The sequence below is a fragment of the Ovis canadensis genome, chromosome 13, assembly GCF_042477335.2.
Source record: "Ovis canadensis isolate MfBH-ARS-UI-01 breed Bighorn chromosome 13, ARS-UI_OviCan_v2, whole genome shotgun sequence".
NCBI classification, from domain to species: Eukaryota; Metazoa; Chordata; class Mammalia; order Artiodactyla; family Bovidae; genus Ovis; species Ovis canadensis.
Genome location: NC_091257.1, coordinates 88473739 through 88498121, shown reverse-complemented (window position 1 = coordinate 88498121; position 24383 = coordinate 88473739). Strand labels below are relative to the sequence as shown.

The 24383-nt window shown below is 52.9% G+C and overlaps 2 protein-coding genes across 6 annotated transcripts in view; one reads left to right on the top strand and one right to left on the bottom strand.

The window, feature by feature from the left end:
• RIMS4 (regulating synaptic membrane exocytosis 4) overlaps positions 1 to 13183 on the top strand; it is a 71724-nt gene extending 58541 nt beyond the window's left edge. For 2 of the 3 annotated variants that reach the window (XM_069548630.1, XM_069548628.1), the window contains 4 exons: positions 2658 to 2770; positions 3053 to 3154; positions 3772 to 3911; positions 8691 to 13177. In XM_069548630.1, coding sequence (XP_069404731.1) covers positions 2658 to 2770; positions 3053 to 3154; positions 3772 to 3911; positions 8691 to 8909 — 574 coding nt within the window. In that variant the 3' untranslated portion in view covers positions 8910 to 13177. Of the gene's footprint in view, positions 1 to 2657; positions 2771 to 3052; positions 3155 to 3771; positions 3912 to 8690 lie in introns of all 3 variants that reach the window. The other variant, XM_069548627.1, reaches the window with a different exon arrangement.
• An 825-nt stretch (positions 13184 to 14008) lies between these two features.
• On the bottom strand, positions 14009 to 19774 carry KCNK15 (potassium two pore domain channel subfamily K member 15). 3 transcript variants are annotated; one of them, XM_069546318.1, is made up of 3 exons: positions 19376 to 19741; positions 16353 to 16592; positions 14009 to 14963 (listed from the first exon to the last, which is right to left on the bottom strand). In XM_069546318.1, the coding sequence occupies exons 1-3, from the start codon at positions 19656 to 19658 to the stop codon at positions 14281 to 14283; spliced, it is 1206 nt and encodes a 401-aa protein (XP_069402419.1). In that variant the 5' UTR covers positions 19659 to 19741; the 3' UTR covers positions 14009 to 14280. The 3 variants fall into 3 exon arrangements, with proteins under 3 accessions (XP_069402419.1, XP_069402421.1, XP_069402420.1); XM_069546320.1 differs by having other exon boundaries at positions 16353 to 17262; positions 19376 to 19736; XM_069546319.1 differs by lacking the exon at positions 16353 to 16592 and having other exon boundaries at positions 19376 to 19774.
• Positions 19775 to 24383: the final 4609 nt, after the last annotated feature.

The window sequence follows — 24383 nt, the reverse complement described above, 5'->3', positions numbered from 1 at the left end:
GTCTTCTCTTACTTGTTCCTGCAGCTTGCTTGGAATTTTATACGTGAAGGCGCAAATATTATTGGGCAGTGGCCTGGTGTAGCAGCGGGCACTGCCAGTTTTCTAGCCCTCAGGCAGCTGTCTTTCTCACTCTGGGCCTCAGTCTTCCAATCTGTGAAATAGGGAAGCTGCTGGGTCAGAGGACACTTTCCTGTAACTATTTGCAGAGCTGGAGAGTGAATTCTTTGCCAACTGTGAGGATTTGTGAATTAGCAATGAGGTGTAAAGGCAGACAGCTGTGGTTCAAACATCAGGGAGTATGTCTAGGGTGTGAAGAGTTGGGTACAGTGAGTCATTGTATCCGAAGAACTGGAGCCAAGGTAGGCAAGCAGAGTGGTTCAGAAGCAGAAGGGAATATCCTCAAGGTGGAACCAGATACCCCTTGGGTTCTCCTCTGGCTCCTTCAAGGCTGACAGCCCAGAAGGTTCCCTTGGAAGGAAGCTGGGGACAGGGTAGGCGGCTGCTTCTAGGGCAGGAAACAAAGCGTGCAGTGCCCTCAGTCAAGTCCCGAGGTAGTCGCCCCTTCCTGCTAAAAGACCCTTTGGCTGGCTGCTATGAAACCTGGCACAGTATGTGCTTGTTCAGAGTTAACTGTTGTTCTTGGAACATGCCCAAGTGGAAGGTCACCTGGGGTTGGCCTTAAAGGTGTTGTATCCATGTGCTGACATTGCCCTGTGAATTCTGGCTTCAGATTGGGCCGAGTCTGCCTCTTCACATGAATAATGCTGATAAAAGTTAAAAAAAAAAAAAAACGAAAAATGAAAAAACCCTCAGCCTCCTTTGGCTGTGGCGAGGATCCTAAGAGAAAATGGGTTACAAGTGCTTTACTTCTGAAGATAATAGGCACATCAAGCTTGATGTTTAGTGCCTGATCTCATTAAGTTTTTCCAGTAGTCATGTATGGATGTGAGAGTTGGACCGTAAGGCTGAGTGCCAAATTGATGCTTTCGAGCTGTGGTGTTGGAGAAGACTCTTGAGAGTCCCTTTGACAGCAGGGAGATCAAACCAGTCAATCCTAAAGGAACTCAACCCTGAATATTCACTAGAAGGACTGATGCTGAAGCTGAAGCTCCAGTACTTTGCCCACCTGATGCAGAGGGCTGCCCCATTGGAAAAGACCCTGATGCTGGGAAAGATTGAAGGCGGGAGGAGAAGAGTACGACAGGATGAGATGGGTGGATGGCATCACTGACTCAATGGACATGAGTTTGAGCAAGCTGCAGGAGATGGTGAAGGACAGGGAAGCCTGGCGTGCTGCAGTCCATGGGGTCGCAGAGTCGGATGTGACTGAATGACTAAATGACAACAATAACTCGTCAAGTACTTAACAGGTCTAGGAGATGGGAGTGTTATTGTTCCCATTTCAGAGATGGGAAAGAAAAAACTAAAATTGGCTTTAGCAAAATAATATAATAATAGTTGTTGTTGACTTACATAACCAGAAAGAAAAAGAAGTATCTCTTGCTTCAGGTAGTGTTTGATCCAGGAGCTTATGCAGTGCTGCCTGTGTGATGGCCTCCTTCATGGGCTGCCGATGGCAGCAAGGGAGTGGCCAGAGGCTCCAGGCTTCTGTCTCAGGTTCGGATCTCGTGAGAAAAGAGAGTCTCTCACTTCCTCCAGTTCAAAGAAAGCTTCCTGGGCAGATTCTTGTGGGCTTGGGCGAGACGCCCAACTCTCAACCAGTCACTGGCCAAGGAAGGAATGGCCTGATTGGCCAGGCTGAGCCCAGGTAAGCTTCTGAAGCTGGGTCTGCTCTGCTCCACGGGAATCAATGCCCTGAGGAGGGGCCTCCCCAAAGGAGATTTAAAGTCTGGTTCCCAAAGGAAGGGGAGCAGATATTTGGGAGCCCCATGGCAAGGACAAGCGTGAACCTCTGAGGCTGAGCAACTGGCTCTGTATATTTCTAACTGTCTAGTGCAAACAAGTCCTCTGGGGCTCCTGTTAAAAGGCAGTTTCTGATTCACCAGCTGGGGAGTGGAGTGGATCACCTTTCCCTTTCTTTCTTTTTTTTTTTTTTAAATTTTATTTATTTATTTATTTTTTAAAAAATTTTAATATCTTTAATTCTTACATGGGTTCCCAAACATGAACCCCCCCTCCCACCACCCACCCCAAAACATCTCTCTGGGTCATCCCCATGCACCAGCCCCAAGCATGCTGCATCCTGCGTCAGACATAGACTGGCGATTCAATTCTTACATGATAGTATACATGTTAGCTCCCAGGCAGTGCTGCCAGTCCCTGGACCACACTGTTGAGTGTCGCAGCCGTAACCCATAGAGCCAGGCATGAACAAGCATCACCTCCTGAGAGTCCTACCTAGAGAGGCAAGTGGCATCATACCCATTTCATGGGAGAAGAACCTGAGACTTGGCAAGGAGGGGTCAGACAGGACACAGAAACTAAGCCCTAGAATTTTGGAGTCAGAGCAGAGACTTTAGGGCCATTAAAGGAGAAAGAAAGAAGCAGAGAGAGGACACTGGCCTGCCTGAGACTGGGAGATGGATGTGGACAGAATCGCCGTGGAATTAGGGAGGTTCTAGAGCTGACTGCCTGAGTCATCCGAGTCCTCAGTTGGCCCCTGGGAACGTCTGTTTTTGTCTCATTCTTTCTTGCAGCCTTAACTATGGGGGAGTTTGTCTGGCATCGGATGCCCAGTTCAGTGACTTCCTGGGCAGCATGGGGCCGGCACAGTTTGTGGGCCGCCAGACCCTGGCGACCACACCGATGGGTAAGTGTCCCAAGACCTGTTCCAAAGGGGGTGGGGGTCCCCACCAGAAACCCCTTGTCTCTCCTCTGCCAGGGTTACATCCACTGAGCACTCAGCCTGGAGCCCAGGTCACACTTGCCAGGCGCTCTGCAGAGCCTGGGCACTCGGCGTGGGGGTTGGTTCTGGTTTGTTTGTGGCTGGAAGCAGGGGAAGGGAATTGCATTCTCAACAGAGATGGGGAGCCGAGTCCTTGATGGAGCTTCCAAGCCACTTCCTGGTCTCAGCTCTCGGGGCCTGTTGCAGGGGACGTGGAGATCGGCTTGCAGGAGCGGAACGGTCAGCTGGAAGTGGACATCATCCAGGCTCGGGGTCTGACGGCCAAGCCAGGCTCCAAGACACTGCCAGGTGGGGGGGCTGCCCTCCCGTCTGCAAGGTGGGGGTGGAGGTCTGGGAGGATGTCCTGAGGGGTAGCTGGGTCTAGAAGAGAGACGATGGTGTCCAACTGGGGGTCTCCCTCCCCCCAAAGCTAGTGACTCCTGTGTCACTGGCGGTTTAGAATTTATTCTGGAGACCCAGTTGAAATTGTCCATTGACCTTGTCCACCTTCTTGACTGCACTGAGCTCCTAGGGGTTCAGAGACCATCTTTGGTTTTTTTTTGTCGTTCTACCATTTGTGATTCTACCCTAGCACCTGGTAGGGTGCATGGAATGCCTTGAGTGTTCAGCAAACATCAGAGTGAGTGGGTCAGCCATGAGTGTGTAAGCCCGGGAAGGGTGGGCAGGCCAGGGACTGAGAGAGGGAAAGGGTGAGCAAGGAAAGGGTGAGCAAAAGGGCAGGCAGGCAGGACCACTGGAGAGGGTAGAGTAGACTCCAGCCAACCCTGGCTGCACCCCACCACTGTTCCCTCATCCCCGGACTCCCTGGGGGCATCCTGGTCCCCAGCAGTGGGTCCCTCTGCTGCACCCTCTGCCCGCCATTGGAGGCCCAGGCTACAGCTCACCCTGCTGACCTCTGTCCTCAGCGGCCTACATCAAGGCCTACCTGCTGGAGAACGGCATCTGCATTGCCAAGAAGAAGACCAAAGTCGCTCGCAAGTCGCTGGACCCACTATATAACCAGGTGCTGCTGTTTCCTGAGAGTCCCCAGGGCAAAGTCCTGCAGGTGAGGGGCCAAGGGGCCGGGCAGAGTCTCACCTGGAGAAAGCAGAGCACTCTGGTAGATCTGAGCGCCACCATTTGCGGTGTGACTTGGAATAAGTTCCTTTCTGAGCCTCAGCTTCTTTATCTGTAAAATGGGGATATTAATAGTAGCCACTGATAGAGTTCCATGACAGTGGAATGTGTCCTTTGTGTAAGAAAGGTATTTGCAAGTTCGGCCTGTAGTAAGGGCTCTACAAGTGGCCACCATTGTTTTCATCATGATTACCATCGTCACCAACCTCTAGAGACCAGGGGCTTGGCATGGAGCGCAATGCTAATAGACTGAAAGGTTTTTGAGGATCCAGAGGCCTTTGGCCCCCTGACTTTTAGAAAGATCCTAGTGGTCACCTAGGGTTTCCTTGGTAGTTCAGCAGAAAAAGAATCCACCTGCCAATGCAGGAGACATGGGTTTGAAGAAGGAAATGTCAACACACTCCAGTACTCCTGCCTGGGAAATCTCATGGACAGAGGAACTTGACAGGTTACAGTCCATGGGGTCAGAAAGGACTTAGCAACTAAACAAAAAACAACAAAAGATGTTTGCTGAAACTAGTGTTAGCTGCCCATCATGGGGGCCGGGCTGGATGCCTTAGGAGCCACATGCCTACTGTCTTTGAGCTGCCATTTGCTTTTGTTTGTCTTTGTTTTTAAAAATACTTATTTTTTTTTTTGGCCACTCCAGGTCCTAGTGCAGCACGTGGACTCTTTGTTGCAGCCTGTGGGGTCTAGTTCCCTAGTTTACCAGGAATCACACTCGGACGCCCTGCATTGAGAGCGTGGAGTCTTAGCCACTTGACCACCAGCGAGGTTCCTCAGAGCCGCTGTTTGGGCATCTCTAGTTTATACCTCAGTTTCTTGCTCCTAACCTGAACAGGCAAAGCACACAAGGGTAGGCCCAAGGTGTTCCAAATCTCCAAGACAGCGGGCTTTTGCCAAACTGGAAAGCCCAGGTCCTGTCTAGGGCACAGTCTTTCAATTTGTAGGTTGTGACCCATCAGCAATTTATGAACTCAGTTTAGTGTTTTTTTTTTTTTTTAAGGGAATGGAATAGGAAGTAGGAAAGAAATCGAAAATAGGACTAGGAAAGAAAACATTTCTCATCCTTAGTAAGGCAAGTCTTATTTGGTGGAGCCACTTGCTTCAGTTGTGAATCTCATGTGTTCACTGGGTGATTTAAATGTCTGTCTTGCTGTGTATATCAGTCAGAACAAAGTTGGGAAAAATCTTTCTGGTCTAGAGACATTCAAAGACAATTTAAAACAACCAGAAGGCCATCTGGGGGCCACACCTGGCCCACTGGACTAAGGTCTGTGTTTTCTGGCCTGAGCATCTTTGAAGAAGCTCCAGAGCACATCCCTGTCTGGGATGCAGAAAGATAGAAAAAAAAAAAAGAAATCTGGCATGGGGGTCCTTGCTGCTGAGCCTTCTGACTGATGTCAGGGCAAGACAGACCCACCACGATTGAGCGATGCCAGCTGTGTTCGTCTGCTAAAGCTGCCATAACAAAACACCGTAGACCTGGGGTCTTAGACGACAGAAATTTATTTCTTACAGTTCTGGAGGGTAGAAGTCCAAGATCAAAGTGTCACAAGTTGTGTTTCTTCCGAGGCCTCTCTCCTTGGCTTGCAGATGGCCACCTTCTTGCTGTGAACTCATACGGTTCTTTTTCTACACGCAGGCATTCCTGGTGTCTGACTGTGTGTCCTAATCTTCTGCTCTTATGACACCACCAGTTAAAATCGCAACCCACACTAATGGCCCATTTTAATGTAATCACCTTAAAGGACCAGTCTCCAAATACAGTCATGTTCTGGGGTCAGGGCTTCAATATGAAATTGAGGGGCATGCAGGTAAGCCCATAATGCCAATGATAACAAATCCACAGACATGGGCTGCTGCTTTTTTTTCAATTGAGAATATAGTTGCCGTACAATGTTGTGTTAGTTTCTGCTGTACAAGGAATGAATCCGCCATATATATACAGATAGCCCCTCCCTCCTGAACCTCCCTTCCACTCCCCACCCCTCTAGGCGACCACCGAGCACCAAGCTGGGCTCTCTGTGCTATACAGCAGGTTCCCACTAGCTTTCTGCTTTACACATGGTGTCTGATCAGTTACCTAGGGGGCATTGACGATTTATTAATTGAGTGACCTTGGGCAAATGATTTAACCTCCCTGAGCCCCAGTTTAAACAGCTGTGAAATCAGAATCCTTTTTTATAGCGTTACTGGGAAGATTGAATCTAGGGTTGATTTGGCCTTAGACAGTTCCTGACGTGCAGTAACCAATAGCCGTGGCCCACATTGTTTGTATATCTCTCTGCATGCTTGAGGAACGGCTTACAGCTTACAGTGAGCTTCCATATTTATTATCTCTTGTGAGCCTCACCTGCCAGGTAAGCTGAGTGTGGATGATTCCATTTACAAACAAGAACCCTGAGTCTCGGTGAGGCTAAGTGACTTTGCTGAAACGACCTAGACAAGACTGGAACTTGACCCTACATATGTCTGACCCCAAAGTGTGTGCATCAAGACAATAGGTCTTGTGAGTGATAAGCCAGCCCACATTTAGAGAGGGGCAGAGTTACAACCTGAGGAGAGCAAATGAGGGTCCTGTAGCCACAGAGACCACCTGTCTGGCCGCTCTAAGAAAGAGAGTTTGACCGAGAAATGGGGAAGTTCTGTTGAAAAAAAGGAAACAGGCTAGTATGTGTGTTCTACATGCGGCCGCCTTTAAAAACTGAAGTATAATTGATTTACAGTATTGTGTTAATTTCAAATGTGCACCAAAGTGATTCAGTTAGTTTTTTCAGATTTTCTTCTACTATAGGTTATCATAAGATACTGAGTATAGTCCCCTCTGTGTGTGTGTGTGCGCTTAGTTGCCCAGTTGTCTCCGGCTCTTTGCGACACCCATGAACTGTAGCCCGCCAGGCTTCTCTGTCCATGTGGATTCTCCAGGCAAGCATACTGGAGTGGGTTGCCGTGCCCTCCTCCAGGGGATCTTCCCAAACCAGGGACTGAACCCAGGTCTCCTTCACTGCAGGCAGATTCTTTACCATCGAACCACCAGGGAAGCCCATAGTCCCCTGTGCTATACAGTAAATCCTTGTTGCTTTTCTATTTTAGATATGGTACTTTGTTAACCCGTACTCCTAATCTGTCCCTCCCATCTTCCCTTCCCTTCCCCTTTTGTAGCCATAACTTTGTTTTCTGTGTCTGTGAGTCTATTTCAGTTTTGTCTATACATTGACTTGTATTATTTTTCTAGATTCCACATTTAAGTGATATCATATAGTATTCGTCTTTCTCTGACTTCTTCACCAAGTATAATATATTCTAGGTCTATTCACCTTGCTGCAAATGGCAATATTTCATTGTTTTTAAAGCTGAGTAATAGTCCATTGTGTGTGTGTGTGTATGTGTGTATACATACCATATCTTAAGCCAATTGTCTGTTGATGGGCACTTGGATGGTTTCCATGTCTTGACTATTGTAAATAGTGCTGCTATGAACATTGGGGTGCATGTATCTTTTCAAATGAGAATTTTCGTCATTTTCCAGATATATACCCAGGAGTGGGATTGCTGGATCATATAGTAGCTCTGTTTTAAGTTTTTTAAGGACCCTCCATAGTGGGCTGCACCAATTTACATTCTCATGAACAGGGTAGGAGGTTTCCCTTTTTCCACTGCCCTCTCCAGCATTTATTGTGTGTAGATGTTTTGATGATGGCCATATTGTCTGGTGTGAGGTGATACCTCATTGTGGTTTTTGATTTGCATTTTTCTAACAGTGATGTTGAGCATCTCTTCACGTGCCTATTGGCCATCTGTTTGTCTTCTTTGGAAAAAAATCTGTTTAGGTCATCTGCCCATTTTTAAATTTTTTTCCCCAATATTGAGTTGTATGAGTTGTTTATCCATTTTGGATATTAACCCTTTGTCAGTCTTATTTTGTCCCGTTTCTGTCATTTGTCTTTTTGCTTTTTGATGGTTTCCTTTGCTGTGCAAAAGTTTTTTGTACGTTTGATTAGGTCCCATTTGTTTATTTTTGCTTTTATTTATTTTGCCTTGGGCAAGCGATCTATGAAAATATTGCTACTGTTTATGTCAGAGAATGTTTTGACTAAGTTCTTTTCTGGGAGTTTGATGATGCCATGTTTTAGGTGTTTAAACCATTTTGAGTTTACTTTTGTATATGCTGTGAGAGAGTGTTCTGATTGCATTGATTTACATGTGGCTTTTCTAACCACTTTTATTTTTTTATTTAAAAAAATTTTAAATTCATTTATTATTTTTATTTGTCTGTGCCAGGTCTTAGTTGGGGCATGTGGGATCCAGTTCCCCAACCAGGGATCCAGTTCAGGCCCCCTGCATTGGGAGAGTGGAGTCTTAGCCACTGGATCACTAGGGAAGTCCCAACTACTAATCCCTTTTAAAACCTTTATTTCTGAGGATCTGGAAGCAGAGGGCAGGTGGATGAGGAGGTAGGTAGGACACTCACAATGTAGGGTCAGCCCTCAAGAGTAGGGCTCAGAGATGGGGCAGGTGGAAAGAAAGAGCAAGACTGGAGGGAAGAAGCCATCATCCAAGAGCATCTGGTAGGACTTGAGCCACTTTAAGGAGGTGGACTTCCAGGACCCGGAGATGAATGAGGCACACGGTGACCCCAGGTTCTGTTTCTGGGCCTGTGAGTGGCGTTGGCCGGATCTGAACCACTGTGTCTCTTGCCCCGCAGGTGATCGTGTGGGGGAACTACGGGCGGATGGAGCGGAAGCAGTTCATGGGCGTGGCCCGCGTGCTGCTGGAGGAGCTGGACTTGACCACCCTGGCCGTGGGCTGGTACAAGCTCTTCCCCACCTCCTCCATGGTGGACCCAGCCACGGGCCCCCTGCTCCGGCAGGCGTCCCAGCTGTCCCTCGAGAGCACCGTGGGGCCCTGCGGCGAGCGATCTTAGTGCCGGGGAGGGGGAGGGGCTTCCCGAGATGGTCCGGAGACCCAACCTGGGACCCCAGGCCCCGGGGTATATTGAACAGAGGAGGCCGGGGTTCTCCCCCACCCAGTGGGGAAGCTGAATGGGGAGACTTGACCCCCCAGGGCCCCTCCTCACCCCTTTTTTGCCTCCTATTCCCCGAGACCTTCCCTCTCCCGATGGGATTGGCTGCACTTTTGACTTGGCCGGTTCTTGACCTGGTGGATGTGTCTGCAGTCCGGAGAAAGGAAAGATCGAGGCGGCAGAGCACACCATCCTCCTGCCCCCGACTCTGTCCGACCGCACCCCCTTTTTGCCTCCTTGGAAGCTCGCTGCCCGGAGTCACGTCCAGAACCCAGCGGCCATCTCCATGGTGCCAATTACCAGCAAGTGTCTTTCCTGCGGCACCGGGTTCAGGCAGCTACTCCTGCCCCCCGAGCCTACGGGGCAGCTTTGCAAGGATCCGGCGCCAGCTCCGGGGGCCCCGCACCCCCGGCTTGAAGAGGAGCTCAGGCCTCCCTCCGCCTGCCCATGGAAGGAGCTCTGCTGCCTCCTGTTCGAGTACATCTGTCTGTCCCCTGCCTGTTTCTCTTTTGGCGGCTCTAGGACATGGGGTCCAGCAGGGACCAGGGGAAAGGAAAGGGGTGCCCAGGCCTGGCAGGGACCCCCAGGGCACCTGGCTCTGTGGGGTTGTAGGAAGCTAGTTTGCACACTGTGGGCGGGCTGGAAAGAACTCTGTTGGCTATGTTTCCACCGAGGAGCTGCAGGACCCTAATTTTCGAGAACCCCAGCCCCAGAGAGCTCACCAGTCTCTGAATTTGGGGGATGCCGGTTTAGAGAGGGAGTGTGAAGAAAGCTGGGATTGGGTGCCAAGGTGAGGGGTTCCCAGGTAGGAGAATCCCTCCTTGTTGGATGAGGTCAAAGGTCATCTTGTCTGGCCCTCTGCCTCCAGGCTAAGGGCCTGGGGAGGCACCCGAGCTCCCCAGTTTTAGTCTTTTTAAACAAACCATCCTGTACTAAGGGCAGAACCCACTGCTCCGGCCTCAGTGACCTTGGCTCAAGGAGAGAGAGAGTGAGGCGAGACAGGAGTGTGAGAAGGGGAAGATTCCTTCTTGAGCAGACCTGGGGGCTGCCTTCCCGGCCCCACCTGGCCCGGTCCTCCCTGGAGCCTTTGGAAGCCCTTTTGCATGCGGGGAGGACACAGGCTGGCCCCTTTCTGTAGAAGCACATTTCTGCCACCTCCCCTGGGAGGCACCCAGCCACCCACTACCCACGCACACACTGCTCCCCTCCATCATTACCCAGTCCTGCTGTGTAGGACGTAGTCTTGGTTAGCCGAGTAGGCTTAGAGTGCCTGGCCCTGGGCCTGGTCTTAGCTTCACATAGAGTCCTTACAGAGGAGATGGAGAAAATTCCAGGAGGCAGCCTTCTCCCTGCTGGCCTGGCCTGGGTCCAAGCCTGGACCTGGTTCAGGGGAGGCTGGCCCCTCCTTCTCCTCCTCCTCCTCCTTTTCCTCCCCCTCCTCATGTAGGGTTGTAGCCAGAGCCGCCCATGACACTCAGATGTTCTGATTTATTACCCTTGGGACTGATTTTATTTAGGAAGCGCTCCTGATGATGTGGGCCTTGGCGGGGCCGGGGCTCCATCAAAGGAGGTGGTTTCCACTGAGGATTGCCCGGCTGTGTTCTGTCCCACCTTATCCCCACTCCCAACCACCACCCTTTTAGGCTGTGGACCAGGTGAGTCCTCCCACCTGGAACTCCCCCCACCCCTGGCCTATTCCCAGCCCTGGGCATCCTTCGAGGTTCTGGTTGAGTTATAGCGCCCCCCTGCATAGGAATGGGGAGATGGAGGCGCCCCCTCCTTGGTCCAGGAGGCCTTCTGACCTTCCTGGAATCCTGGCGGCTGGAATCCCAAGGCTGGGGAGGAGGCAGCGGGGCTCAGAATCAGCCCCTCCCCTGTGCTTTTTTTTTTTTAACCAGTGTGATTTCTCTGCCGTTTGTTTATTACTCACCATTCGGAATATTTTGAGCCAGGAGAGCACCTTCTCTCTCCAGCTGTCATTGCTCTGGTAGTTCAGGGGTAGCATTTCAAAGCCGGGGTGGGGCCTGGCTGTCCCAACCTGAGGACAGGGGGGCACAGCCTTGCTCCCCAACCTGAGCCCGCCCTGTTCGGGGGTGGGTCTGCACAGCCTTTATAAAGAGAGAAGGCGCTCCAAAGCAATAACATCCTGAGGGTGGTCACCGAGGGCCCCCCTCAATGACTTTGTGTTTGTTCTGTGGTTTCTCAGCTCACCTCCCGGAGGGGTGGGGTGGCACGGGGGCTGGAGCCCTCTTTCTTTGTATCATCGTTGTGAGCACATGGCCGCCTTCCAAGGGGCTCCGACCATTGGGCATGGGACCCCCCATCTGTCCTCACCCAGGAATGGGGGCTTGGGGAGGGAGTGGCTGTTCTCATCATTAGCTTTGGGGAACCTTCCAGCCCGCTCCTGTCTGGTCTTTTGTCAGCTCAAACTCCCCTATTTGGAGAGAAGCTGAGAGGGTGGCACTGGGGGAATTAGGGGTGTGAGGAGCCTGGGGGTCTATAGGGGACGATTCCTTTTTCAGTCTCTGGGCCAAAGGTCAAATGCCGGGGTACGGTGGGAGGGAGTCATTTCCACTTTCCTTCTCCAGAATCTGCCTGTCACACTAAAGGGAAAGGAGCTTTGAAATGATTTCCATCTTAACAAAGAGATCACAGGCCCCTGGGGTCACCTGTGAGTTCACGACACTGGCAATCTGGGCCTCCTCAACCCCCAGAGGCTGAGCTGGAGCCAGAGCAGGACCAAGTGGGGCCACCATCTCCCCCCCTACCCTGCAATATTTCCTCTGCCCTTCTCTCCGTGGCCTTCTCCCACGGGCCTTGAAAAAGATGGGCCGCGCCGATTATAGTCCCATCTGAGAGGGCAGGAAACCAAAGCTCAGAATCAGTAAGTGGCTTGCCCAAGACAAGACCCCTCAGCAATGAGGCCAGAACAGAAGCAGCTCTGTCCATCCTCCTCCGTGGGACAGCATAACGTTGCTCCAGGGCACATGCCATAATAACGATCTGTGACCTTTAGACCCTGGACCACCCCGCCTGCTTGCTTGCATCTCAATGGGCCAGTGACTTTTCTGGGCCTTGGGTTGGGGGGAAGGGTTGCCATAGAGACCTTGCTCTCCTGGGTGGGGGATGGGGGGGTCTGCCCTGATTGACAGGAGGCTGTGCAGGCTGTGGTCCTAGTCTTGATGCTAACTGGGGACTCCCCCCAAGGGACCACCCTGAGGGAGGCCAGACACCACTTCCTGGGGCTGTGTGGGGGTGAGGGGGGCGGTGGTACACCTCACCTTAAGGCATTCCCCCCCAAACCTTCAGATGGAATAACATGGGAACTTCTCGGAGTGCTTTTCGGTGTACCCTCACAAGAGCTCCCAGCAGTCGGTGGAGGCCTGGATGAGTTATCAGCCCCATTTTACAGAAGAAGCTGAGGCCCGGGGAGGGAAGGTGCTCACTAAGGTCCCACTGGGAGTTGGTGGCTGAGCCCAGGGGAGAACTCAGTTCTCCAGCGGTTCAGAGCTCTTTTCTTCAAACTGGGGCAAAGCACAGTTGAGGTCATGCACTTGACTAGCTGATCCACCGTCCAGCTCCTTACATCTGGAGCTCATGGGCACATCGCAGCGTTGAGAGGCACCACTGAGCCCCGCTGCCCTTGGAGCACAGCTGTTGCATGAGGCAAGGCCACCTGCATTTATTTATTGAGCAGCAGCCCTGTGCCAGACCCAGGGGACGGGGTACCCCGACTCCATCACCCACTGTCCTGCAGTAACTCGTCTAGGCTCCAGGAGGCTCCAAGTCTTATAGCAGCACCTCTGAGTGGACGGAAAGCTTTCATGTCCATGAGCTCATCTGACTCACAAACCCCGCCCAGGAGGTGCTGACCATGCCCGTTTGACTCATAGTTTCTGTGAGGGCAAAGTGGAGACGAACCCAGGGCCTCGGACATCATCTCTGAGCCCTTTCACCGCACCACTGCCTCCTGAGGGGGTGGCAGGAAGGCAGACCCCTGGTCCTCAGGCCCGCTCTCCACTCACCTTTCCCCCTCTTCCCTCTCCAGGAGCAGGAGCCCCTCAGGCTTTGGGGGAGGGAGGGTTTCTGGGGCCCCTGGGTTGGAGCAGGTCACGTTGCATTGTGTTCATGACCATGTAGCTCATGTTGAAAATTAAAGTTTTTGGCTTTTCTAACCCAGCTTGCTCTGTTTTGTGTTGACGCAGTTCCCTCTGGGATGCTGAGGGCCGTTGATTTTAATGACCTGAATGCTGTGGGGTGTCAGCTTTCTTAGTGTCCATTTATGGGTCTGGGGCCCATCCCAGCACCACTTCCAGAGGTGCACAGGAGGGAACAGGATACTGGGTGAACTCATTTTACAGATGTGGAAACTAAGGCCCAGGGAGGGGATGAGAATTCCCTGAAGTCCCATTGTGGGTGATTGGCAATAACCAGACCTCACAGTTCTCAGAAGAGACTGTGGCCCAGGGACTGCCTTGGCAGTCCAGTGGTTGACTCCACACTTACAGAGTAAAGATTTGATCCCTAGTCAGGGAACTGAGATCCCACATACTGTGCACAGCGGCCAGGGTTGGGGGTGGGCGGGAAGAGTGGTTCGGGTAGTCCCAGTGACATGGTGAGTGTCAGTAAGACCCCCTCCCCCATCCGAAACGGGCTGGCCAAGGACAAAGAACATGAGATTCGGGGCTGGGGCCAGTTCCACTCTACAGCCAAGTAAGAATGCGTGGTCTTTAAATGGTGCACAGTTTGCCCAGTGGTCCCCGCTGGATGGTGAATGTTTCTCTTCGGTCCGTCTGATCCCCGTGCTTCTCATAGTGGGAGCAGCTGGCCTCACTGGTTAGGATTCCAGTGTGGGAAGTCGCGCATCGCCCCCACAACGCGGAAAACCCACGTCACACAACAGAAAAACGGGCCTGTGGAGAATGCGTGTGGCCACGCCTTCCTAGAACAATTGGGGCCACAGGGCACTTGCACCTATGGGGCAACTTAAAGAGTCGTGCTTTTGCTTATGATGCGACTTTTAATGTCTTTTTGGAGAGGAGAGCGGGGCTCGCGCCACAGAAGGGAGTGAGAAACTGCTCGCGGCAGAGGACGGTATTGAGGCCACGGCCCCTCAGCCCTTCTCCAAGCTCTGGGGAGGGTGCGCGGACAGGCGAATCCAGACCTTCAGGTTCTAGGATCGACCCCCTGGACGAGTCCTGTAGGACGAGTCCCGTGATTTCTGGGGCCCATCCCAGGACCACTTCCAGAGATGCACAGGTGGGAAGGGCTATCAGATGGACTTCCGCCGGGCCGGGGGCCTGCCGGGTCTGCCGCCGCCCCCAGCCCCGGGGCTGGCGGGGGGCGAGAAACCGGGATTGTCGCGGGCGCACAGCTCCAGCCGGTGGAGGCGGCAGGAGATGGAGAGGAGGCCGGCGCGGTGCGCGGGCCCTCGGCTCTCGGGCGCCCCCGGGCGGAGCGGGCGGGCAGCGCGCTCAGGCGCGTCCGCGCCGGCCGCCAGGAAGCGCAGGACCACGAGGTTGAGGAAGGCGCCGATGACTGTGAGCCCCAGGAGGATGTACAGGAAGCTGAAGGCCACGTAGGGCGGTTTTCTCTGCAGCGCCTCGTCGTTCTGCAGCGCCACAAAGTCGCCGAAGCCGATGGTGGTGAGCGTGATGAAGCAGTAGTAGTAGGCGTGGAAGAAGGTCCAGCCCTCGAAGTGCGCGAAGGCGGCGGCCCCGAGGGCCAGGGTGCCCGCGCACACCAGCAGCCCGGCCACCACCATGTTCTCGGGGGACACGCGCGGCCGCCGCAGGCCCAGGCAGCGCTTGGCCGCCAGCAGGAGGCGCCGCACCAGCGCGTTCAGCCGCTCGCCGAGGCTCTGGAAGGTGACCAGGGTCAGGGGGATGCCCAGGAGCGCGTAGAACATGCAGAAGACCTTGCCCGAGTCCGTGCCCGGCGCGGCGTGGCCGTACCCTGGAGGAGGAAGGAAGGGGAAGGCTGACGAGTGGCCGTCTCCTCACACACAGGCCTTCTTCCCGCCGGGTCTCTCTCCCCATCCTCCAGAGCCCGCAGAGCATGTTGAAATGCTGGTTCGAACTAGGTCATTCCCTCGGCTTTAGAAACCTTGTGTGGCTACCCATAATCGGCCCAAGTTGTAAACAACCTAAAATATCCCTCTCCTGGGGGAATGGATAAACAACCTGTGGTACATCCATACAACGGACTAATTCTTTTCAGCCACAGGAAGGAAGGAGCTGCTATTTCCTCAGCAACAGAGGATGGGTCTCAAATGTTTTATGCTGAGTGAAAGGAGCCAAGCTCAAAAAGCTACATATTGCTGGGTTCCATTTAAATGACATTCTGTAGGATAACTGCCAAAACTTCTGTGGCAAAACTGTAGGATGAGTGAACAGACCTGTGGTTGCCAGTCCTTGCAGCTGGGAGAAGCGAGTTAACTAACTACAAACAGGCACGATGGAATTTGGGGAGTGGTAGAGACTTTCTGCCTTGAAATCATGACTGCAGTTACACGACAGGTTTTCATTTGGCAAAACCTGCACAGGTGTGCACTGAAAAAGAATGAATTTGAATGTCTGTAAATTGTGCCCTTGATAGAAAAAAAAAAAAACTGTTGTGGCTCCCCAGTGTCCACAGGGTACAGCCCGCGCTCGCAGGCAACGCCATGAGCTGAGCCCCCTCCCCCTCCAGCCTCACATGCTGTTTCCTCGCCGCCCTGTCCTTTTCTCATGGTTCCCCTCCCCTCAGTGGTCTTTTCCCCCTGCTCACATCCACGTCGCCTTTCCCAGTTCCTGCGCCAAGCCAGCTCTCATGAAACACCTATTCAGTCTGGTGGAGTCCCTCACTGAGTCCCCTGAACTGTGTGGGGAATGCAAACATGAGTGGGCTTCCTGGAGTCTCGGCACACAGAACAATCATTGTGGGGTTAGTGGATGTGTATCTCTTCCAGGACCCAAGGTCCTGGCAAGTGAAAGCTTTCATGGTATTCTCAAAGGACCCCATAACCCAGGAAAAGTCAGGTGTCCCTTCCCCAATAGAATATGCCTCTTCTAGCAAATTGGCCCCATCTGCCAAACGATAAATACACCTTTGGCCTGTGCTGTTCCGCAGTGAGGAAAGTAGTCCTCTAAAATACACACACGTGCAAAGTGATGTGTGCATGTGAGTTGTCGTTGCCACAGTGTTGGTGATAGGAAAAATAAGAAACAGCTTAAATGTTCATCAAAAAGAGCCTGGTGAAGCCAGGCATGGTGCCATCCAACGAAGGTTGTGGTTCCAACTGAGGGCGATTTAGCCCCTGAGGGGACAATTGGCAATGTCTGGAGACAGGTTCGGTTGTCATACCTGGGAGGTGGTGGGATGCTGCTGGCATCTGGTGGGTAAAGGCCAGGGTCCTGTTCAACATTCCTTGATGCATAGGACAGTCCCCACAATCAGAATTTGTCATGTCCAACTGTTGGGGTCCATTGACTGTAGCCCACCAGGCTCCTCTGTCCATGGAATTCTCCAGGCAAGAATACTGGAGTAGGTTGCCACTTCCTTCTCCAGGGGATCTTCCTGATCCAGGGATCAAACCTGCGACTCCTGCATTGGCAGGTGAATTCTTTACCACTGAGTTACCAAGGAAGCCCACCAGAATAGCCAGTCCAAAATGTCAGCAGTGCCAAAGTGGAGGAGCCCTGCTTATCAGCCATGAAAAAGAGGACACAGTTCTTCAGGGACTGATGTAAAGAAATCACCAAAATATACGAAGTGAAAAAAGCAAGAAACAAAAAGGCATGTATAACATAATGTCTCTATCACATATAAAAGTGAAAGCTCAGTCGTGTCTGACTCTTTGCAACCCCATGGACTCTATACAGTCCATGGAATTTCCCAGGCCAGAATCCTGGAGTGGGTAGCCTTTCCCTTCTCCAGGAGATCTTCCCAGCCCAGGGATCGAACCCAGGTCTCCCGCATTGCAGGCAGATTCTTTACCAGCTGAACCACCAGGGAAACCCAAGAGTACTGGAGTGGGCAACCTATCCCTTCTCCAGCGGCTCTTCCTGATCCAGGAATCAAACTGGGGTCTCCTGCATTGCAGGTAGATTCTTTACCGACTGAGCTACCTATGTGTGTTATAAAGGAATATACAGGCAGAGAAGATACTTGGAGTTCAGTTCAGTTCAGTCGCTCAGTCGTGTCCGACTCTTTGCGACCCCATGAATCGCAGCACGCCAGGCCTCCCTGTCCATCACCATCTCCTGGAAGGATACTGAAAAAACAGATAACTGCATTTGATCCAGAGAAAGGAATTTATAGGTTGACAGATGCGGAGAAAGGGAGACTTCCTTTTCATCCTATACCTTTTATACCGTGTGAAGTGTGTGCATATATAACATTTGAAATGTCAACACTGGATACATATATTATATTTAAAGATCTATGACTCCACGTTCATGGCCCTACTTCACGGCCCTATCAGTCTGCCTCTATCTATTTGCGGGGCAGGGACTCTGCTGCCACTAAACTGTGAGGCCCTTGAGGCCAGAGTCCAATCTAGTCATTTCTCATGTCCCTGATCACCAATGTCCTGCACAAAGAGCTCAATAAAAGTTTAATAATCAGTAATAATAATACTCAAGCCAGATTGAAGGAGGTACAGAGTGTGAGACAGAGGAGCGTCTTTAGGAATAAAAGGCCAGGCAGTGCTGTTTCCAGCCATTTGTCTGGTTTCGACAGAGAGGAAAATGAATAATGATAATAACTAAGCATGCTAGGTACTCTACATGGATTATTTTATTTAATCGTCTCAATGACTGTATGAGATTACTATCCCCATCTTAAAGATAAGGAAACTAGGCTCAGAGGGAGAAAGCTGCCCAGAGGTCACAGAATTGAGCTATTAACCACTATCCTCCATAGCTTCTCAGTGGCTCTTTTCTGTTCCTGTGGAGCTCAACCCCTGGGTTCTGTCGCCTGGCTCTGCAAGGCTAGCTTCTGCAGCCTGGACCACACAACCATACTGGCGCCCTCAGGTGGCCAAAAGCGGTAAAACGGCTATTTCCTCAGTCTCTCCACACCCTGGTCCCTACTCCCTCCCCATCCCAGGTGCAGGTCAGAGGCGAGCAGTCAGAAGAGGAGGCCACATCCAGCTGGGAGGCCTCCAAAATGTGGGGGAGGACAGAGGAGGTGGACAGGGTCCCACACCACTGGCTGCAGTGACAGGGAGGGTCTTAGGCTGAGCCAAGAGAGAGAAGCAGGGGTGCCCAGGCTGACAGGAGGGGTCAAAAGGGCTGAATAGGAGCTGGGACCACAGTTGGCAAATAATGAATTGTCATTATTGCTAATTAACAGTCCCTACTTAGCCTCAGGACTTGTACTATGCATTTTACCTGCTTGACCACACTTAAACCTGGCAATCACTCAGTAAGATAGCAACATATGCACTTGGTAGTTGAGGAAACCAGGGCTCAGAGAGGTACAATCAATTGCCAGAGAAGGCAGAAGGCAACAGAGATGAAAACCAGAACTCTGGCCTATGTAATTTCGGAATGCAGGCTTTCAACTCCACCGCTAAAGCCACAAACTCACACTGACTTGCAAGAGCATTATGGAAGAACTTTCTCTGCAGCACTGGTTTCCTGGGTGGTGGTCCAGGCCCAAAGAGACACTGGGACCTCCACAGCCAGCCTGGGGGAGTGGCTGGAGCCCCGAGAGCCTGCTCCCCTCCTTTTCTGCTTCCCCAGGCTTGGGCTCCGCAGGAGTCGGTAGCCATGGCAACGGTTGGCGGTCCAGATGCTGCAGAGAAAGTGCTCTGAATCCCCGAGGGTGAGGTCCAAAGCTGGTGGTAATCAGTCATTCCTTTAACAAATATTTATTGAGTGTCTACTACAGGCTAGGCACTGGCCATATTGCAGGGACTAAGACAGATTAGGCGCCCATTCTCTTTTTTGTTATAACACAAAAATCAATCTCCCCCCCCCCCCCCCACACACACACCTTTTTTTTAGTGCTTTCTACTTGTCAGGCCCTGTGCTAAAACTTTCTACATATATTATCTCCTTAATGAAAACTGTCTCACTACAGCCTTAAGATAGGGCAAGTAAGCAACTCCAGCCACTTGGGCTTCCGACTCCACTTTATCAGTCTCCCAGCCCCTGCCACTGCCTCTTGGCAAAGGGGACCTACTGGCTCCTCGCAGCCGGGCCTGCTTGGAAACCACAGAGCGCACACGACAGAGGGAAGCAAGTGAGGCTCGGCGAGCTTAAATGACTGCTCCAAAGTCACCCCGCCTGGCAGAGGCAGAGGTGGGACTGAAACCCCGGGACGCCGCGGGCGCCTGGAGATGGAGCGAGCGCCGAGGAGAGGCTCTGGGGGCCGCTCACCGATGGTGGTGATGACGGTGATGGCGAAGTAGAAGGAGCCGGCGAACTTCCACTGGCGGCCGGCGCGGTGCGGCTCGGCTTGCAGCGCCAGGCGCTCCAGCTCGCGGTAGTCCTCGGCCGAGAAGCCGTACTTCCTGCGCAACTCGCTCCGCTTCTGGGCCAGCAGCCGCTTGCGGCCGCTCTCCGCCTCGGACTCGAGCGCGTCGAAGACCGCGGCGCCCACCAGGAGGTAGGAGACGATGCACAGGACGAGCGCGGCGGTGCGCGCGCTCTGCTCCCTCATCGCCGAGCCCCAGGCCCCGCTCCCCGGCCCCGCGCCGCGCTCGCCGCCGCCCCGTCCATGCGCCCCGACGGTCGCCCCGCGCCGCCCTCGAGGCAGGAGTCGGGGCTGCGGGCGGCTGGGGTGTGGCACCCCGGGGCGGCGCCTCGGCGGGGCGGGGCGAGGGGGCGACAAGGGCCCGGAGGGCTCCTGCAGCTGCCGCCTGCCTGCGCCTCCCCTGCCTTGGTTTCCCCGGCGGCGCCCCGGGGCTGTAGCGTCTGCAAGTCACGACAGGGGACCAAAGGGCCCAAAGCCCAGCTCTGCAGGCGCCCTGTCTGCACCGCCCTCCTCGTCCTGTGACCTGGGGCTAGTCATTCATTCCTTCGTTCGTCTGTCATCCAGCAAATATTTACCAAGCACCTGCTGGGACACACAATCTATTACATTCCTGGTATGAATAGAGCTGATATCCTAGGATAGAGGGTTGGATGAAAAACAAACAAAAAGAGAATTTAAGAAAAGTGTAAGGGTCTTCTCTGGCGGTCCAGCGGTTAAGACTCCGCGCCTCCACTGCCAGGGGCGCGGGTTGGATCCCTGGTCGGGGAACTAAGATTCCTACAGGCCCATGGCACAGCCAAAAAAAAAAAAAAAAAAAAAGCGTGAGAAGGAAAACGTCCTGTCTTGCAAGGCGGGCGGAGGGTGGGAGCTGAAGGGGCACTTACAGCTGAGCTGGTGGGAGAAAGCATCCCCGGGGAGCGACTGGCAGCATGTGTGGGCCTTTCAAGCAGAGAAGCCAGTGTGTCTGGAGTCACAGAAATTGGGGTGGTGGGGGGTCAGGGTGGGGTTGGGGATACAGACCCTCTGAAAAGTTCCCTGGTGGCTCAAACGGTAAAGAGTCTGCCTGCAGTGCGGGAGACCTGGGTTCGATCCCTGTGTCAGGAAGATCCCCTGGAGAAGGAAATGGCAACCCACTCCGGTACTCTTGCCTGGAGAATCCCATGGATGGAAGAGCCTGGGGAGCTACAGTCCATGGGGTCGCAAAGAGCAGACACAACTGAGTGACTTGACTTCACTTCTTCAGTGCAACAGAAAACCCTGGGAAGGCTGTAGGCAGGAAAACAAACACCAGTGATCTAACTGACTTTTTTTTTTTTTTTTAAGAGCATTCTGCTTATCTTTCGGGAGAGAGATGGTGGCCCAGAGTGAAGGCTAGTTAGGAGACTCTTGTCCTCCAAATGTGTGCTGAGGGTGCAATGGAGATGGAGACGAGTGGGTGGGTCTGAAATGCTTCGGAGGTGGAGCCAGGCACACTCGGCCAGCCGCATGCTTACATGACGATGGAGTGAGGGCAGAGGTGACCTGTGTCCCATCCAGGCCTGGTCCATAAACCTGCCCCACATGTCAGGCCCCCACCGTTCTTCCCCAACCACAGACGATTCGGACGCCAACCAGCCCATCCTAAAGGAAATAAACTCAATATTCATTGGAAGGACTGAGGCTGAGGCTGATGCTCCAATACTTTGGGCCCCTGATGCAAAGAGCCAACTCATTGGAAAAAAACCCTGATGCTGAGAAAGATGAAGGCCGGAGGAGAAACGGGCGACAGAGAATGAGGTGGTTGGATGGCATCACCGACTCAATGGACATGAGTTTGAGCAAATTCCAGGAGATGGTGAAGGACAGGGAAGCCTGGTGTGCTGCAGTCCATGGGGTCACAAAGACTAAACAAGTCTTTAGGCGAGGACAGAGCCACAGGGTGGGAGGAGCTGGGGAGACACACTGCAAAGGATCCCCCAAAGGAACACCTATTCTGAACTTCAATGGCATTAAGCCCCTGACATCTGGAGTCCATCTGTAACTGTAGCTAGTATTACCCAGATGCACAGAGCAAAGGACATGTTGGTGGGTTAGATGTGGAGGGTGAAGAGGAGGACTTAAGGATGATCCCAGGGTCGCTGGCCTGAATAGCTGGGCACTTGGGGTGCCTTCCATTGGCAGCACTCCGTGAGGAATCTACCCCTCCCCACCGGCACCAACATGACGCTCATGTCAGAGTCCTAGGTGGGCCGGCATGGATGGGCAGAGTCCTGGGCAGCCTCTCCTGCAGCTGTCTGGACCCCCACCCTCCCAGCTCTCTGCTGCAGCTTAAAAAAAAAATCATTTATTTCTTTGGCTTCGATGGGTCTTAGCTGTAGCACACAGGATTTCGGTCTTCTCATGGGATCTTGGGTCTCCCTTGTGGCACGTGGGATCTTTAGTTGCGCCATGCAAACTCTTAGTTGTGGCACGTGGGATCTAGTTCCCTGACCAGGATCGAACCCTGGGCCCCTGCACTGGGGAGCCCAGAGTCTTAGCCCCTGGACCACCAGGGAAGTCCCTCTGCTGTGTCTGACATGCATCGCTTGTCCCCTGTGATCACTCCAGCCCCTCTCCCTGCTGCCCCTTTGCTTTTTTTTTTTCTCCGACTACATTTAACTTTCAGTTCCTTCTGCAACCCTCTGCTTTGCTTAGAACAGCCTTCTCCCCAGCACACTCAACAGCCTGCGAGGCATTACTGAATGCCTGCGAGGAGTACGGCATTGGTAGAAGCACTTTACATGTATTAAGGCATTTAATCCTCACAACTTTATGTAGCAGAGGCAGCTGGCTGACACTCTGCTTGTCCTGTACCCCTGCCTTAATTACGTCTTCCCTGACTCCTCAGGTTTCCCTCCTCTGGGCTCCTCGGAGGCTTCCCGGCTCCTGCCATCTTGCATTCCTCCCACTGAATTCCCTGTGTTTGTCCCCCTGAGGACAGGGATCCCATCTTGGTCACCAGTCTGCCCCCAGCACCCAGATGTGGCACAGAGCACATATCCAGGGACTGTGGATAAACAAGCAGCAGAAGCTCAGGGCAGGGACTCTGCACCCCCCCGGTGCCCGCGGTCATGTCCTACTTTTGCTTACCAGTTGTGTGAACTTGGGGTGCTTCAGTCTCCCTAGTTTCTGGGGGATTAGAAAAGCTCCAGTCTTAGAAGATGCTGTGGTCAGCAGAGTAATGCTCCCCACCAAAGATGCCTAGCCATGCTGTCTCTTCAGTCGTATCCGACTCTTTGCAAGGCTATAGACTGTACCCCGCCAGGCTCTTCTGTCCATGGGATTCTCCAGGCATGAACACTGGAGTGGGTTCCCATGCCCTCCTCCAGGGGATCTTCCCGACCCAGGGATTGAACCCACATATCTTACGTCTCCTGCATTGGCACTGGGGTTCTTTACCACTAGTGCCACCTGGGGACCCCACCCCCACCCCGCCCCACAGAAAGATGTCCACATCCTATCCCTGTGAATATGTTAGGTTATATGGCAAAGGGGAATTGAGGTTGCAGGTGGAATTAAGGTTGCGAATCAGCTCACCTTGAGATGGGCAATCATCCTGATACTCTGGGGGAGCCCAGTGTGATCAAGGGTCCTCAGAGCTGGAAGAGGGAGGTGGAAGACAGGGAACCAAGGTGAGAAGGACTCGGCCTGATGTGTCTGGATTTGAAGATGGGAAAAGAGAGCCACATGCCAAGGACAGCAGGCTGCTTCTAGAATCTAGAAAAGGCGAGGAAACAAATTCCTTTCTAGAGTCTCCAGAGAGGAACACAGTGTTGCCAGTGTCTTGATTTTAGCCCAGTGTGACCTGTGTAGACCACCACCCCACAGAACTGGGAGGTAATACAGTTGTGTGTTCACGCCGCTTTGCTGTTATTTAATCGCTCAGTCATGTCCGACTCTTTTGCTGCCCCTTGGAGTGTAGCCCACCGGGCTCCTCTGTCCGTGAGATTTCCTAGGCAAGAATACTGGAGTGGGTTTCCATTTCCTCCTCCAGGGAACCTTCCCAACCCAGGGATCCAACTCATCTCCTGCACTGGCAGGCGGATCCTTTACCACTGAGCCACTTGGGAAGCCCCCTCGAGGCCCTAAGTGTGTGATCATTTGTTATGGCAGCAACAGCGCAGTAGTACAGCAGTTGCAAGGGTTAAACCAGCCGCTAGACGTGCCGCCTGAGAGCAGTGCCTGGCCTGCGGACCCACGTAGCGATGCTGCCTGTGTTGCAAGCATCACAACAGAGCAAAGGCCCAGGTCTGCACAAGGCTAGACTCAGCTCCTGCCCTGGCTCAGCTCTTGGGCAGAACTGGGGTCCAGTGCTTAGGAGAGGGGCCTTGGACCCCCCCTCTTCTCCTGAGAAGCTGGAGGCGCCAGCTCAGTGGCCCAGAAGCGAGGGAGCTTGTGCTGCTGTCTCAGCCTTATTTTTGCTGATGACATCAGTAAGTTTGATTTTCGGATTCCTGCTCAGACTTCAGAGGATCAGAAACCTGGCTACAGTCTCAGACTGGGGTGGGTGGGGCACCAAGGACCTATAGCCTGAGAAGGGCCTGAGAAGAGCTTGTGGGGACAGCGTGGGGGTAGAGGAATGGTTGCTCTTAGGAGAAGGGCCCGGTCCATCCTAGGGACAGTTAATGAGTCCTGCTTCTGGACACAGCTCAGATCAACAAGGTCTGGATTTAGATACTTCCTACCTGAGTATCTATGGATAGAAGACTTTCCCTTTTCTGTTCCTTGGTTTTCCCATCTGAAAAATGGGAGTAATGCCCACCTCCTAGGACCATGTCAAGCAGTATAAAAAAGACACTCATGTGTCCCTTTCCAGATGCTTAGTAGCCACTGTTCATCCATTTTTACGACTGTCTGCCTGCAGATGCCAAGAATTCTTTTTCCAGAAGCAGG

Excerpts from the sequence above, each read along its gene's own strand:
- KCNK15 (XM_069546318.1), bottom strand. The coding sequence starts at position 19,658 with ATGAGGGAGCAGAGCGCGCGCACCGCCGCGCTCGTCCTGTGCATCGTC. Across the intron at positions 16,593-19,375 it reads CACCGTCATCACCACCATCG|GAGTCGCAGGTTTGATCCCT; the intron begins GTGAGCGGCCCC and ends CTGCCAATGCAG. Across the intron at positions 14,964-16,352 it reads AGCATCCCACCACCTCCCAG|GGTACGGCCACGCCGCGCCG; the intron begins GTATGACAACCG and ends TTCCTCCTCCAG.